Genomic DNA, 16875 nt, shown 5'->3' on the forward strand with positions numbered 1-16875 from the left:
GTCTGGGCTCAAGGAGATACTCCTGGCCAGCATTTATCTTTGCACAAAGTATTACTGGAATCATAGCACCACCCAGAAATGGGTATGGCTAGTGGTTAGAGTTGGCATTTAAAAGATTAAAAGGGCAAAAGGATTCTGTTCAATTGTCCCTTGGAGCTAGGCACAAAGCAAATTTAAATAATCTAGTAAAGATTTTACTAAAGGTCAGCAGAAAGGAACAGAATTTTAGGGTTTAGCACCATATCCTGCTTACAAGAAATGTACCTGATAAAAGTGTACTGCTCATCATACATCCAGGGCTGCAGCTCCAAGCTGGGATACTTCCCGAAGGGAGGAACAATCAGGCTGAACATGAGAGCAATACACACAAACACAGCTGGCAGCACAATCTGAAATTGCAAGGGAAGAGCAAACACTCTTTAAAATGAGCATTCCCAGAAGCATCACCAGCTTCAGGTGAGTCACTTAATGGGTCAAAGCTTTTTCAATCACATTTTCCCAAGAAAGTCTTCTATTATTTACCAAGGCATCTCTAGACAGTGAGGCAGATTTATCCTGGCATGCAGTCAGGGCGCTCATTTGGGATGCAGAGAATTCAGCCTCCAATTGCTGCTCTCAAAAGGCAGAGCTTGAACTTTACATGCATTATTCCCATGACTGCTCTAACAACCTAGTTATCATCTAACTCCTTTCTCCCTCACTGGTTCACAATAACAGCAACAACAACAAAGATAAAACAACTTGCACAGGACAACTTTTGTGGTATGGGCAATGGAGAACAGCTTTAGGGCCTCGAATTGTCTTGAATGATGTTTCCTACCCACCTTCAACTCCAAACTCAACGCAGGCCCCAACGCCAACCCAACCCTGGGGTCCGGCACCCCCTGGATGCCCTCACCTGAGCAAAGAAACCCTTCCGGCTCCGCTTGGCGATGAGCAGCCTCTTCCACAGCAGAGCCACGAACTGCTGCTGCGTGAGCTTCCAGCCCTTCATCTGGTAGGAGCCCTTGCCATCCATCCCGCTCAGAAGGTCGGTCTCTCTGGATTCTGCTGGCAAAGAGCAACAAAAGACCCTCACTCACACGCTCACAAGGACGTTTCCTGGCCACCTGTTTGCTGAAGGCATGGGGCAATGGTTGAACCAGCAACGCTCACTTGTCCAAGATGACAGCGAGGGGAGAGGGCAACAGAGACTCCCTCACGTGTATGTGTTTCACCCTTCTCTCTCCAAACCTTCAAGTGAGGAGGAAAAAGCTGTGGATATTGCATTGCCCACTATTTCTAAACCCAAAAATGCCACCGCTCCTTTTGTGGTCTTGGCCTCATGATCAGCAGTATTTGCAATGTGTAACGGAGTGTCCACAAGAAGAAAGCAGGTTTGAATCACAGCAGTACCTGGATCTATGTCTGAATCGTTGGGGTCAAAGGCATCATCCTCTGTAAATGGACGAAGGCAGCTCTGTCTGTCTCCAAACACACGCCTGTTCCTTCTGGCTGGCAAGGTCCCATCTGAAGATGGTAATGCAGTTATAGTGAGCTCAGCTGCTTCAGTTAATCAGGATAATGAACCTCTTCAGGTTACAATTAGCCCCAGAGAAAGCAAAGCAATATAATTTTCATTTTGCATGACTCCCATTTGCAAACAGAAGAGCTGGGCTGGAGTGATTCCAGCACAAGAAAAATTAAAACCATCACTGCCATTATGCAATGGATCACGTCTTATAAACTATTTTTTGCTATTGTCCTTGAAGCTTCTTCCAGTACCCTGAACAGATTTTTTTTTTCCTATTTAGACAGGGCAGGCTAGCTGTTCTTACAGTAAGAAAATGCTCTCTTAAGATGCATGTGAAACCAAGTGCAAGTTGCAAGCATTAGTTTATCAGGAAATGCTGGCACGAGCACCCAGAGCAGTGAGCCACTCTCAGAGCAAAGAGCAAAAGTCAGTGCATTCCTCCTCTGGTCTGACCCTGTCAGGGTTCTTCTTTTATTCAGAGCACACAGTAGTGTCATGATCAATCAGAAACTCAAAGCTCTCCACTCATATACAATTAACATGTTACCACTGAGTCAACAGAAGATAACAGCAACGCCAGCATATTTTGAGTGTGCTAAGAGCAAATATTTAGAGTCCTTGAACATAAAAATGACCTACAGCATTCTAGGTATGTGTCACTGCACTGCTAGTCACACTACCACAAACAGAGATGAGATCACCCACCAGAAAAAAATACTCATTTGATATAACCATTTCTTCTCCAAGAAGCTGTGCTCTGCAGTAAGATTTTACTAAAGAAATGCCTAGTTCTTGTCAGCTATGTGCCTACACAAGTCCCATGTGGGAGGCAACTGGTCCCTGGAATCCCTTTCAACGCTGTAGGAGCCAACCATGCTCACCTGAGGTCTCTGCGTCCACACCACTATCATCAGCCACTTTGAGGAAGATCTGAAAGGCAATCATAAGTGCCAGTGAAAATGGGAAGCGGAGCAGTATTGAGGGGAGTGTGCCAGGCAATGCCATGACAGAACCCAAGGCTGACAGATGCAGCACGACAACAGCGCAAAGCAGATTGTCCCCTGCATGATGGACTTGATGGCATGTCTCCAACCTTAAGGAGCATAACCATTTATCAGCCATTCTCCCCTTCCTATGTCAGTTCTCAGTAAACCTGAAACAAAAGCTATTTCCTATGCCTTGGAAAAAAACACTGCTATTAACTTCCTGCATCTTCACCTTCCTTCTAGTCAAAAAGCACTGAGGTGCCTATCATGTTGGAGTATGAAGGAACACAGAGATGCCTGTCCCATGATAAAGCAAAAGAATAAGAAACAAGACTGTCTTGCTGCCACTTCTGCAATAATTTATTTTACCTAGTCCATGTCAAATAGAAGTTTAAGATCACTCACCTCCTCCAGGGTGGTTTCAGAGATGCCATAGCTGGAAATGCCAAGATCTGAGAGACGATCATCAATTTCATGGAACAGCTCCACAAAAGCTCCCTCTTTAGCAGCTTTGTATGGCAAGACATAAGTTAACTCGTGTCCAATGTCCTCCACCAGCCTAGCCTCAGGAACGTGTTTTGTAATCAGATTTGAGATTGCAGAGACATCTAGAAGAATCAAAGGAAAAGACTCACCTTCCTTGTGCATTATGTGGAGAAAAGAGCTCAGAATCTGAAGAACCCACACAGAGGGAAAGAAGAGAAAATGGAACAACTCTGTAAACCAGCACATCTCCATGGAAGTATCTGTTTTCTCTTCCAAACTTGGACCTGAGCTTAGCTGTTTTCTTGGTTTGCAGAATTTGGGAGAATTGCAGAAGTTGGGCAATGGTAGCCCTGCAAATGATGCATTTAAAGTTCACCAGCAAACTTTACACATTGCCATCAGGCTTAACAAGCACATCATCTTTGATGGCTATTAAATTTCAGGTCAACATGAACCCAAAATGGCTCCTAAGAAAATACATCAGTATCTGTGGATTTAAAAACACTAGCTCAATGAACTTCACAATCTTTCCAAGATTGCAGCTAAACAGGGGCCCAGCAAGGTTATAGCAAATGTCTAAGGTTAAAGAAAGAGGAATGTTAGCATAGAGACTGAATCTCACATATTCTTTTTCCAGGACTCACCTATGGTCAAAGTGTCGCTTTCATGGTCACTGCCAAGGCCAGCATCAGAGCTGCTCTGCGAGACACTATCATCCTGGTCAAGAAAAAAAAGACAATCATTGTTTTTGCTGTTTAGTTAAAAAGGGGACCCACCTAGATACTACACTCTCTTTGCAACTCCAGTCAGGTGGTGCAGAGGGCTGGATACACCATAAAGAACTTAGAATATAAAGGTGACATACTGCTTCAAAGAGTTTAAATACAATGATGAGGTCATGGTAACAGAAATACATTTTACAAAAGGGTGTATTTACCCTATTCTAGATCTTTCCAATCAACCTTGGAAGCAGCGGCATTAAGAGAAACTATAATAGAAGTGTTCTTCCCATGCAACCATTCATATGTGATTTGAGGTAGTACATATAAAAGCAAACTTGTTTTAAAAAATGAATAATTTCTCTTCAACACATTACACTTTTCTGCTTCCCATAGTCCTAATACTTCAAACGAGAAGGACAAACTTGAGTGGAAATGGATAGCAGTACCTTTTTTAGATAAGACACCGTGCTGCTGCTGTTTCGGCAGGAGCTCAGAGAGGAATCCACGTCCTTCTTCACCAGGGTCAAATAATAGCCTGTTCCCAGTTGGTTCTTCAGGAACAGAGAAGAGCCAACACAGCACAGCTTGCCGTGAGAAATGATGGCAATGCGGTCACCCAAGATGTCTGCTTCATCCATGTGGTGTGTGGAGAGAATGATCGTCCGACCTGGAAGCAGGCAAAGGGAAACATTGTTCAGTGAGTCGACTGCACCCTGTCTCTAATCCAGAAAAGGCCACTCTTGCCATAAAGTTGCATGGGAAATCTATCCCACAAGTGCAGGTTCCTTTGAACGAGGTGAGCAGTATGGAAAAGGCCCACGAGGATGTCACAGCTGGATTCTCCACAGGACCTTCCCATGCTCAGCTGAAGCAACTTGGTCCCACGTCAGCAAGTACAGAGCAAGGGACATTCTGCAGCACACTGACAGGGGATTTCTGAGCTACTCTCACTGTCTGGCTAGTTCATAAGCACTCTAACATGGATGGGATGAAAAAGGAGGGAGGGAAAGCGAGGATCAGAGCACACATATCCATCATGATCTTTCTTTCCTACCTTCAACACAAGCAAAACCAGGCTTGCAAAGACACACTGCTATCTTGAGAAGACACTAGCTCTCCAAACAGTCATAAACCACAGACTGATTTCCTTTTGCTTTCTGTACCATTCTAATTCACCAGGAATAGGAGCACCTACCTTGGCGATATTTCAGCAGCAATTCCCATATCCCCCTGCGAGAGTAAGGGTCCACCCCAGCTGTGGGTTCATCCAGAATGACGACCTTGGAGCCACCAACAAAGGCTAAGGCAACTGAGAGTTTCCTCTGCATGCCACCTGAGAGACACAACAACACAGAGGTGCTCAGGTCTACACAGTGGAAGCACTTCTTACACTGCAGTAAACCCCATAATGCAAACTGTTCCATAAATGCACCACACTGCATCTTAAAAACAGCAGTAACAAGTCCCTGGCTCAGGGACCTGACCATTTTTTTGGATCTGGAGCAGGGGTACATACAGGCAGAGCTGCAGGTCCTAAAGACATCCCCCTCCAACAGAAGCAGCAGGGATGAGCTATGTCAGGGTTTTCAGCACCAAAGCCAACCCCTGTCAGGACCTGAGAGGGCTTCTCTGGGGCCTGAGGAACAGTTGAAAAATGTAAAAGCAGCTGCACCTACCAGAGAGTTTGCTTGTTCTAGCTTTGAGTTTGTGAGGCAAACCAACGTCCGTTGCCATCTGCTCCATTTCCTCCTTCACCTTGTTTTCCGGCAGCCCTTTGAGACGAGCATAGAACCAGATGTGCTCCTCCACAGTCAGCCTAGGGGACAAGGGCAGACTCAGAGCACTGCTGAGATGACCATGCTGGGATTCATCCCTTGTATTAAAATAGGTATCTTTACCTGCTAGGAAAGACACCCTTCAAGCCTGAAGTTTCAAGCAGTAACTACAGGATCAGGAGTGCTCAGCTGGGGCCCAATTTCTATGTGGTAGCTCAATATAAATGGTACTCCTTTAAAGGTTCTCGACAGAAAATACCAGTCAGGTGAGGGGCAGGTGAAAACTTTTGCCCTTGCTAAGCTGCATAAAGTATATTTCTTCAAAGAGAGAAGAATGATGAAAGTGTAGGATCTTGTTGCTAATTCACAGGCACATCTGACCCCACTTGTAAACAGAAAGCCCCTGTACCATCTGACACCAACCTACTGCCTCCCATCACATACACAGCTAAAAATATCACTGTTCTAACTGAAAGTACATTAGCATCTCCCAGAGAATTCAAAGGTCTGCTGAGTATCACTGGCCTTGCGTCTCAAGGATGCTACTCACAAGTCAAACAGCACGTTGTGTTGTGGACAGACACCCAGGTTCTGCCTGATGGCGCTGAGCTCAGAGCGGATATCTTTGCCCAGGATGAAGGCTGTGCCCGAGGTTGGAGGAAACAAGCCAGTCAAGATGGACCTGAATGACAAACACAGCAGATAGATAAGCAGTTCCACCACAAGGTTGTTGTGTATACATCAGCATGAACGAATGACGAGAGGCTGGAAGCCCTGAAAAACACCCATGGCAGGAAACTAACCTCAGAAACACCTCACTAATGGTCAAAATCCAGCTTTAATGGCTTTAATGCTGTGATCAAAGCACATCCGCATGGCTCTGCTCAAGGGAAGTATCTTTCCCTCTCCTTAACAGCTTCCCATGCTCCCAGGCCCTATTCATTTCTTTACACTGATAAAGCAGAATCACAAATGGGACTGATGAAAGACGCTGCCAGCAGATGCATTCAGGCACAACTTCAGTCTGAATCTGAGGTACCTCCAGTTCACAGCATTCAGCCCCCTGCGTCTGTGCAGCTTCCACGACAGCCTTGCAGGAGGATAAACTCAGCAGAGCTCCACTGAAATCAGCGGAGTGCTCTAGTTTACACCAGCTCTGCACACTCATCTCTATAGCTACCTGCACCTTATTGATGAAAAGAGTGGGATTGACAGTCACTTCTCCCACCACCATAAAGCATAGCATTGCTCTTACATGGTAGTAGTTTTCCCTGCTCCATTATGTCCCAGAAAGGAGGTGATTTGCCCTTCGTAGAAGTTCAGTGTGAGACCATCTACAGCAACCTTCTTGCCATCACGATAAACCTTGACCAGGTTCTGGATGGAAACTCCAAGGCTCAGATGCATGGGCTCTTCCTCCTTGCACACTGCAAGCAAAGCACAGCAAACCAGGGTGAGAGATGTTTTTTTCCAGTGCCATTTAACTGTGCCACAGTTGTAACCTATACTTCTCCCAGTCTGCTCAGATCAATGGAGTAATGAGAAATGAGCAATGAATAATGAAGAACTCTTCACATTTATTCCTCTGGGATGGGGAACTCTGCTTCCACACACTTAGCCAGTGCACCAAAAGTGAAAACAGACAAAGGAATGAACAATTTCACCTTAACCACGCTGATTCTGCTGGCTTGGACTTTGCTTTCAAACAAAGAGACCCCAAGACCCCACCACTTCGCTAAAAAAAAGGCTCTTTGTGACCAGCACTTACCTTCTGAAGGCCCCTTCTGGTCAGGATGAGGGTGTTGCCTCTCCTGTGGTTCCTCACCAAACCAATAGGACTTTGTGAAAGGAAAGTACCAGGGTCTGGGGATCCCATACTGGCCTAAATGGAGAAGAGCATTACATGAGTTCAGTTACAGCATTGCTGACAAATGAGTAGAAATTGAGGATCCATATAGAAATAGCATAGGATGGTGCTCCCCCAGAAGCAAACCTCACCTGGGAAGACAGACTCAATGTACCAAGTCATGACCCCATACAGGAAGGTGTCAAACAACATCATGGCAGCAGATGTGGTGATGCTAAAGCCATCTTCTTCCAATGGGCTCTCAAAGAAGTTGTCCCACTGTACACCAACTCCCTGCTCCTCAAACAGTGCAAAGTACTCACAACCGAAGCCAAAGGCTACTGGAGACAGCAGGCTCTGCAAATGGGAAATATGAACATGCATTATGCTTTCCATAGGTTCTCACCTATCAGTTACTTTGGACTATGGGACATGGCCCAGAGCCTCAAGGCAAAGTCAAGGTTTCAGGAGTGTGACCAGGTTTGCAGAGACAGAGTGACTGATTAAGTTTGCGTTCCACGCTTTGCAAGTAGGGAAATACCTGCTGAGCTAACACTCATAATTCAGAGCATTAGTACATTTCCCTATTCCTTCTCTTGCTCCTTGGGTTTTTATGGGAAGGAATACATCAGCAGCAGCCACTCTCCCCAGACAGGTAAGACAGGTATGGAGAGAAAGAAGCCAGAAGTCTTTGAGGAAAGGATAGCAAATCATGCTGCATCAGAAACCAAGAAAACATATTTGCTATAAATAAACTTCAGAAGGACAAGATACAACTGCAGCACTCTGCCTCTAAAATCCCATCACTGACTGCAATCTCTGCTGATCTCTGCTGCCCATACCAAAACCTTCTTCTTCCACAATGCTCTGCATATCTAGTAGTTTACCTTCATCCAGGTACACAGAGATTTAGGGAGTCTAACGTGACCGACCTTCTACTGAAGCCAACAAAACCCTCCCAGGTAACATCAACTCAACAGGTTCCATCAGCTTCTTCACTAAGGTTCTTATACAAGAAAATCACCTTCCTATTGCCCCCTCAAATGTCACTGGGCGCCATGGTGGCAGAGTACCAGTGGTCAGGACAGCCTCAGGACTCACCGCAAAGATCTTGAGCGAGAAGCTGATGTAGTCCTGCCAGGCAACACAGAGCACGTAGGGCAGGTACAGCGTGAAGTAGACAATGCCTCCACAGGCAGCTGCCAGGTTGGCCCTGGAGAACACGGTGCTGATGAGGAAGCACTGCAGTATGGTCACAACGGCGAAGATGGAGAGGAAAACGAACACCACGCTAGGGTCGCTGTAGGGCAGCAGATTCCCCATCTGGCAGGAGAACAAGATGCATGTCAGGCTTTGAAAGAACTCTCCAATATAGGCCTCAGGCAGATCTGCAGCTCAGGGGAGGCTGGGGTTGCTGAGGTTTGCATGGCACAGCAGTGGTCTCAGAACAAAGGCATATTTTGAAGAACACAGAGAGAATCTGTCATAACCCTTCCTATCATTTTCAGCAACTCATCTCTGGTCCCAGAAATCTGTTCCCCCAGGGTTGCTGGCCAACCCACCCAGAGCTGTGGTTAGTGGGCTGCAGACTCCAGATGCTGCTGTGAAGGACTGGAGAGCAGGAGAGAGACCAACAGTACCCTCACCTTGAGGATCAGAACCAGCAGGCCAGCACTCATCAGGAGTGGGATGAGGCTGCTGATGAACCAGCTCAGCCACAGGATGCCGTTGTCCAAGCCCATAATCCTCATCGTCTCCTTCAGTCGGGCTTCCTTCTCGTACACAATACCCTTGATAATCACAGCCACTGAGTAGATCCAAGCCAAAGTCATGAAGAGGGGCATGGAGCGGCTCATGACACGCAAAAATCTGATAGTGGAAAAGGGACCAAGAGGGCAGTCAGTGAGAAAGGACAAGTAAGGTCTAGCAAGGCTTGGAAAAAGCTAAGCTAAGCTAAGCATAAAGCAGCAGAATATGGCACAGGATTAGTGTCTCACCATGAGGTGACACTGGTGAGCCTAGGACACACCAGCAGGCCTGAGCAGGAGCTGGAGCTGCAATTCCAGCTCAGTGAAACAGCAGGGGCAAAGAGCTGCCTTGCCTGGGAACTGCTCTCAACAGCCCTCTTTCATCTTTCTCTGCTTTTCCCCAATGTGTTACCCTTGCCTGCATCAGGTCTGGGGATATGGGAACATCTTAGAAACACACTGCAATTGTTATCCCTCCACACTGTACCTCACTCCTGCATACAGCTTTCAGGGGAATAGCTCAACTACTCAGCACATATCCATAACTCCTCACTGCAGAAGCACTAATTTGAGAGATTAGGGAGACCTGCTCCCACACTGATTATAGGGACACACTAAGTCAACCTCTGAGAAGCAAAAGAATCCCTTGCCTCCAAAGCCAACCTGCTTTTGGGAGCTTTCCACAAAGTCCACATACGTACATGTCATCCACGTAGCACGGATAGGGCATCTGCTGCACATAAACCCCGGTGGTCTTCTCCGTGCCTGTCTGCACTCTGATGATGGCCTGTTCCACCACGTCCTGCAGGTAGGCAAAGCCTCCCCAAACGTAGCGCATGTCCTCAAAGGGGTCAGCCCGGGGACCAGGATCCCAGTACCTGAGAGGAAAACAAGACCCTTCAATGAGAAATCCTCAACCAGATCAACCCTCATGAAGGATAACTCCTACTGCAGCCTGTCAGGACTCACCCATCCTTTATCTTGTTGGTCCTTTCCACATTGTCAATGTCCATCCGAATCTTGTATTTGACGTGATGAGGGAGCTCTAAGCTGTTAGGAGCCATTTCAGGGAAGACGACGCCAGCCCAGAACCTCCTTTCATCCAGCAGCTCCAAGGACTTGTTTATAAGCCGGACTTCTGTTGCCACAGGCTCCAGTTTGTCCAGGTTGACACACTAAACATGGAGAAATTGCAAGTCCAGGGTGTTCTGGTTACACTACAGACAGACTCAGTGCTTATGGAATCAGGTTACCAAAACAGAGTGTATTTTGTTTAAGTTTGAGAGGGAGAGAAAAAGGAGAACTCTGCAATGCTAATGTCATGCCCAAGAAAATACTGCAATGCTGGATTCTTCTGCAAAGGCTCATGGTAGCCAGATACATTGCTAGAGTCATCAGTCTTTCATGCTTGATGGTCATCTGCTAGTCAAATAGGTAACACTAACTAAGACTTTAGCAAGAGTATTTTCTGGATAAAATAGTAGGTAGCATTGTGGTAGTGCCTAGAAGATTCCACACAAGCATCAGTTTCCATAAATGGAGGCTTTTTTTGTGTGTGTTACCACTATACAAGGCTTGTTTTGAAGCCTCTAAAAACCTGTGCAGAGACTCCCAAAGACTACGGACCAGGCCTCTGGCAGGCTGAGGCCTGCCCTTGTGCACTCATCCGCTGAGATGATTAACAGCATAAATATTACCTGTGTCCTCCTCAGGTTAAAGTTGCTGCTAGCTTCACTGGCAGTCCCCAACCAAAACACCATACAGAAATGTGAACTGCCAAGGTGGGTAGTTGCAACTGGGTGGGAAACCACATGCCCTAGCTAAAGTGAGAGCTTCAAGAACAAGCCCTAAAGTTAGGTTCCCCACGTCTATATTTAGTACCTAAATGAATGGTATTTTCCAAAATACTCTCCACTCATCCCAACTAAAGCCTGGCCATTTCATGAACAGAGGAACACACAACTTCCCTCCCTTGGAGCCTCCCCACTTCAAGTGTGGAGCCAATTTCCACAGGAACTTAAGGAAAAATTTTTTAACGGTGAGGGTGACAGAGCACTGGAACAGGCTGCCCAGAGAGGCTGTGGAGTCTCCTTCTCTGGAGATCTTCAAAACCCGCTTGGATGCCACCCTGTGCCACGTGCTTTAGGTGACCCTGCGTGTGCAGGGGGTTGGACTAGATGGCCTCTAGAGGTCCCTTCCAACCCTAAGCATTCTATGATTCTATGATTCTATGAAGTGCTTGCCCATGCTCCTGTGGCCTCACCTCCATGAAGCGCGAGATGGTCTGAATAGCCCGGTCGGTCTCGTTGAAGGCGTCCATCCAGGTGTACACGGAGCCATTGGCCGTCTCCAGCTCCCCCGGGTTCTTGGACAAGAAGCGGGCAATGTCATCCACGGTCCAGTTTGAAGTAGGCAACTGCAGGTCCCAGAGATCTTTGCTCTTCAGTAGCGTCTGCGGGTGTTTTTCCAAAAGGGGAGACAGTTCTGTTGAGAATTCATGTTGGACCTCCCTCCTCCTCACAAAAAACAGCATTACCAGTGGAAAATGCCTTCTTAAAAAAAGGTACAGGAATATTAAAACGAACTCCCCTGAGGACTCACAAGCACCTGCCCACAAGGTAACTGCAGGATGCACCATTTCGGGCAAGACCAAGAAGGTGCTCTCATTAAACACCAAGAATCATATGCATGGGGGTAGCCACAGAACGGATGCTGGCTTAGAGTCTTGAAGGTCTTTTGCAATCACAATGATTCTAGGATTCTACTCTGTCTCCCTACAACGCTGTCTCCAGCATCACCAGTCTCTTTGATCCACTTTGGCTCTACTTTCCCAAGTGAGGGGGCTTCTTCCATACTGACCACAGGGAACCTGTGTCCTGGCATCTCCTGGTGCCTCGCTTTAGGGTCCCTTAGCAATGATCTCCTCTCTCCTCTAGCTGCTCTGCAGGCTGGTTTGCTGCCTTGGCATCCCACCACCTCTTTCCCAAGGAGAGGGCAGCAGAGAGCCATGCACAGCCCTGAGCTCTGGGAAAACACAGCAAGCAACTCCCAGCCCCAGCGCCGTGCGGGAGCTGCTCTGCGGGCAGGGAGCAACCCCAGCCCAGGGGCAGACCTGGGCACACAGACACATGGACAGACCTTCTCTGTGTAAAGCACCAAGCGAGGAAGAAACGCCTTCAGCTGCTCAGTGGCTGCTGAGCATCACCTATCTCCTCCAAACACATCCCTGCTCTCAGGTAGGAAGGAGGGGGGCTCCAGCACAGCTGGAGATTGAATTCCCACAGCACTGAACACTAATGCCAACAACACGGACCTAAACATTAATGCCAACAACATGGACGACGATGGTTTTCTGATATCTGTTTCTACAGACGTAGCCATGCAAGTCACCATGTCTTGCCTGTTCTCTCATGTGGGACACCGCATTCCTGCATGAGCTTTAGCTGCTAACTTCCTAATGAAGGATTGTTCCCCCACTACATCTACGTGCAACACAGCTGTGCTCCACGCAGGAGCACCTGGCTTCACAGCAGAGCACAGGCCTGCAAGGCAGATGACATAAGGACGACAGGGAAGAAAGGAGCATTAATTGTAAAGGATACTGCTAAAGCCAAGGAGGGGAGAGAAAAAAGTCAGCAGGAGGAAATGATAGAAATCCTAACCAATAAAAAACAATAAAAACAGGAAATGGAATCTCTGCTAGAAAAAAAAATGAAACACTGGACAGGGGTGAGGAGCTTCTCCACGCACAGCTGTTTCCAGCAAACCAGAAAGCACAGGGTCACAAGGTTACACAAATAGTATCACAAACTGGGAAAACAGAGCAGAAACAAGCCAAGCTGATGAAGGAGAGCACACGAAAGGGCAATCAGGAGGGAATGGCAGCAGTTGCGCTGTGCTCTATTCACATGTGGTCCCCCGAGGTCAGTTCACCCTCTTCGCCTTTGCGGGAGAGGCAGCACGTGGCGCGGAAGGGACTTGGCCTCGTCACATCCAGCCCAGAAGGGCAGCTCTCATCCTCCTCCACGTTAGGAGGTGCATTAGCATGGGAGTGGAAATGCCAGAGATGCGTGAGGAAAGCATTTTCACCTCCTCCTGCTGGCCTGCCCCCTGCCAGCAGCCCCAAGCAAGGAGCCGTATGCGTGTTTGTGCTCTGGGTGTGCAGCAGGATGTGGCCTGGGAGCTGCCCAGGCACTTGCTATGAGGTGCTCCTGCTCGCGTGGACTGCGGCAGGTGACAACCATGACATCCCAGGAAAGGAGCCTGGACTACTGGGAAGGTCCCAAAGCATCCACCAGAGCCAGCAGGGTTAACAACAGGCATAAAATGCAACCACAGGGTATCCTGGGACTCATTAAAAATGCAGCAAAATTCACTTTTCAGAGGACACATGACTGCAAACCAATATCCCAACCCTGACTTTCTGCCAGACCTTTCTGCTGCTAATGGTTCAATTTACAGTTGCTGGGCATGATTCTCATCTGCCCCTACACAAACAGCTTCCATCAAGCCACAGGCACAGCAGCAATGACAAAGATGTCTCTGTCCTCTGTAACACGCTGCCCTCAGGGGTAAGTGCAGCACGACAAATCCCAAACTATTCTGCACCTCATTCCTCTGGGGGAAAAGAGGGAATAAACCCCAGGGCTTAGCAGATCTGGGGGAGATCTCCCCTGTACAGCTGCTGTGTTATGGCATTCACGCAGCTGCCTTGCAGAAATGGTGATAAAAGCTGCCGTGAACTGCCTCCCTGAGTCCTCGTTTTGCTAATCCTATTTTACAGTGTTGCGGTTCCAAAAAAAAAAAAAGAAAGAACCCAAATCAGCGCAGAGACCCACTCATGAGGGTTACACCTGGGGAAGAAACAGCAAGCCAAGCCACTTGTCTTTTTAATCCACAGATGATGCCCTGGTCTAACATCCGTCCCAGTGCTCCAGGGAAGCCACAGGCAGGCATGAAGCGTGTCCCATAGAACAAGCTCCCTGCCCCTTCTTCACGGTCTAGTGTCCACAGCACATTAGGAAGGCCCAGGCCACAGGGTGACATTTGCTTTGGCCCATGAGAGCACCTAAGAATTATTAACGTTAGCGTACCATGCAATTCCAATCGAGCTTTTTGCAGCCCAGTTACCACCCGGCGTGCAGGCTGAGCACTAGCATGACACACAGTCAATTCCTGCCACACTCAGTCGTCCCGAGGGCATCTTCCAGGATCTGATTTCGTCATTTCATGTCAGACTTTGCTGCCTTCAAGAGAGCAGATGCTCGAGGGAGCAGGGCACGGCACAGGCAGCTGAACGTGACACCAACGCTGCTGCTCCCTGTTGTACAAGGACACTACGAGGCAGATGTTGACGCTGCAGGAGGGCAGCCGCGTGCAGCAAGCAGCCTGTCTCCCCGCCCAGGCAGAGGAAAGCAGCAGGTAACACGCTCTGCTCCAGCTCACAGCAGGACGTGACAGGGCTGAGGGAATGCCCAGCAACACGCAAGAACGTGGGGTCAGAACCGGGCTCGGGAGATGGGTCACATCCATACCCTTCATCTACCCAACGCAGCACTGAAGAAGTGCCTACAGCAAATGTTTTTTTCACTCTTTGCAGAAAGAGATGATGATGGCAAGGAGAGCATACTGACCCGAATCAGGTCCATTTCCTGGCTGCTTTCCATGAATGTCCAAATCTTTGGGCTTATCTCCTCCCACATCCCGCCGAGGTCACGAAACACACCCAGCTCCTGGAACGTCCTGTTCACCTGTTGGCAGAGAAGAGGGGAAGGCTATTCCCAAAAGCTGGCAGAGATCCACCACAGGCCAAGTGAGTGCATTGACCTGTAAAGTGCGGTACTGAGTGTTGCCTGTACTCAAACAGCACCTCAGCTTCTGGAAGGAAGGGAGCAGGTCAAGTAATACCCACACAGAAGGGAAAACATAGCAGGGAATGGAAGCCTGTGGCTGCCCAGGGTTTGCTCAGAGGCTTTTTAAGAAAATGAGTCTGGCTTGGCAATGAAAGGCTCATAGTCACAGCTCTTCCCTACTGCTGGAAGACTCTCTTGAGGGTGTTGGGGGGACCAGAGAGCACATTAAGTGAACCACAATCCAAAATGATTGGATTATGGATCAGCCGGTCAACCTGTGTAGAGGAGAGGAAGGACACCTAAAGGTCCTTCCCAGTCCCGTATCAGAAGTGCAAAGAGTGCAGGAGCTCAAAAACCACGTGCCAGGAAAGTATCCAGTGAGATTTAGTGTAGGAGTTCGGCCTGGCCTTTTCACCTTCAGCTACATGTGTTGGGAAGTGGGAGAGGAGTAAAACTCTCTGCTTTACATGCAACCCTTCCTAGGCCTGTATTTAGGTGCAATTCAATGTGGAGCAGCTAAGCTCAACAGTTAGAGCATGTACAAAGAGCAGTATAACTCACAGTCTACGTAAAGTAGGGAGGGCTGGAGTTACCTCAGACATGACCTTCCTTACAGCTGGTGTGTCTGGAGTGTACAAGACCTTCCCAATCAGCAGCGGTTTCAGAGCCCTCCAGATAATTCTGGAGAGCGGGCTGGATTCCAGGTTCTTCATCAGCTCGTTGCAGTAGGGTGCTGAGGAGGGAACGGCAGGGGTGAGCAGCTGAACGGCACCGTGCCAACTGCTGAAGGCAACTGCCGCACTCGTGTGTGCTCCGAGAATGGCCACAGCTCAAAGCACAGGGCTTAATGCAAAAGAAAAGCCCTCTCCACCACAAGCCCTTTCCAAAACATGCCTTGTGTCAGCTGGCTGCTCCATGAGCCAGGAGCAGCTGCCCAGACTCTACCTTGCTTGCTCTGCACAACTCAGGGCATGGAACAAGCAAAAGCTGCACTGCCCAGGCCACACTTCCAAAGGCTGCAGGCCTTTGGTCATTCACCCTTGAAGGAGGACCACAGCATGGCCCATGGCAGTCATGCAAGGGAGCTCCTTGCATGCTGATGTCCCTCCTGGCCTTAAAGGCACATGCAGCTGTGGAGACAGCACTGGTGCACCCTCCTGAAACAGCACAGGGTGCGCTGCCTCTGAGGACCATTTGCTTTCATCAGGGAAAGTTTGGGAAACACTAGAGATTACAGCCAGGATGTAGATGAGACCTGATGCCATGGCAAGGTTGCACTTACTTGTGGAGTTATCATAGAAGTTAACATCTTCTTCAGTGTTGTTCCCTCCAAACAGTGCTTTGTAATTGTTGTCCTCGTACCAGTTGAGGGATTTGATTTTGAGCCCTCCACCTTCGGGGTGGCCGCACACAATGCGTGAAACCGCCTGGTAAATCTGCGTGGAGGAGTTGGAGCCGTTCACGTTGGTCAGGAACATCACCTCTTGCCTCATGTCGCTCCAGCTCCTCATGCTCTGCAACTGGGGAGGAAGATCACAACGGAGACAGAGTTGGCAATGGAAACGTATCTTGTCATTCCCCCCTGAATCACAGGGGAGAATCTTGTTCTAGCCAAGGACCCTACTCAATGCAACACTTACTCAAGAGCACAGGTAAAGCACATTTGCCCCCAAACAGGGGGAAACTACAGAAGAATGAATCTGTTGTGCACACACAAAGACTATCCCCCTCTCAAACTCTTTATTCTGACTTCTCTCCTTCAACATCCTGGGCAGTTCCTGCCCTCCCTGCCTCCCCTCCATTCCCTCTCACATGGAAGGAAACCATTTCTTGTCCTTGTTGCCCAACAGTTCACATTCCATCATGCAGAATCCCTTCCATCCGGAGCGGAGAAAGGCAGAGGAGGGTCAGGAAATAATAAAGAATGTGTGAACCAGAAGCAGCTTT

At 48.3% G+C, this 16875-nt stretch overlaps 1 protein-coding gene across 2 annotated transcripts in view; it reads right to left on the bottom strand.

Annotated features, from left to right (window-relative positions):
* ABCA1 (ATP binding cassette subfamily A member 1) overlaps positions 1 to 16875 on the bottom strand; it is a 67844-nt gene that overhangs the window by 14268 nt on the left and 36701 nt on the right. Inside the window, exons 8-28 of one of the 2 annotated variants that reach the window (XM_088530414.1) lie at positions 16211 to 16448; positions 15522 to 15661; positions 14710 to 14826; positions 11340 to 11528; positions 10046 to 10251; positions 9778 to 9954; positions 8975 to 9197; positions 8430 to 8651; positions 7481 to 7685; positions 7251 to 7364; positions 6738 to 6909; positions 6033 to 6164; positions 5384 to 5523; positions 4903 to 5040; positions 4154 to 4374; positions 3630 to 3702; positions 2905 to 3107; positions 2395 to 2443; positions 1396 to 1509; positions 899 to 1047; positions 265 to 389 (exon numbers count right to left, since the gene is read on the bottom strand). In XM_088530414.1, the coding sequence (XP_088386540.1) occupies positions 265 to 389; positions 899 to 1047; positions 1396 to 1509; positions 2395 to 2443; positions 2905 to 3107; positions 3630 to 3702; positions 4154 to 4374; positions 4903 to 5040; positions 5384 to 5523; positions 6033 to 6164; positions 6738 to 6909; positions 7251 to 7364; positions 7481 to 7685; positions 8430 to 8651; positions 8975 to 9197; positions 9778 to 9954; positions 10046 to 10251; positions 11340 to 11528; positions 14710 to 14826; positions 15522 to 15661; positions 16211 to 16448 (3347 nt within the window). Of the gene's footprint in view, positions 1 to 264; positions 390 to 898; positions 1051 to 1395; positions 1510 to 2394; positions 2444 to 2904; positions 3108 to 3629; positions 3703 to 4153; positions 4375 to 4902; positions 5041 to 5383; positions 5524 to 6032; positions 6165 to 6737; positions 6910 to 7250; positions 7365 to 7480; positions 7686 to 8429; positions 8652 to 8974; positions 9198 to 9777; positions 9955 to 10045; positions 10252 to 11339; positions 11529 to 14709; positions 14827 to 15521; positions 15662 to 16210; positions 16449 to 16875 lie in introns of both variants that reach the window. The other variant, XM_088530413.1, reaches the window with a different exon arrangement.

Source organism: Tinamus guttatus, unplaced genomic scaffold, assembly GCF_059628265.1.
Source record: "Tinamus guttatus ecotype Peru unplaced genomic scaffold, ASM5962826v1 Tinamus_guttatus_pri_ptg000372l, whole genome shotgun sequence".
Lineage (NCBI taxonomy): Eukaryota > Metazoa > Chordata > Aves > Tinamiformes > Tinamidae > Tinamus > Tinamus guttatus.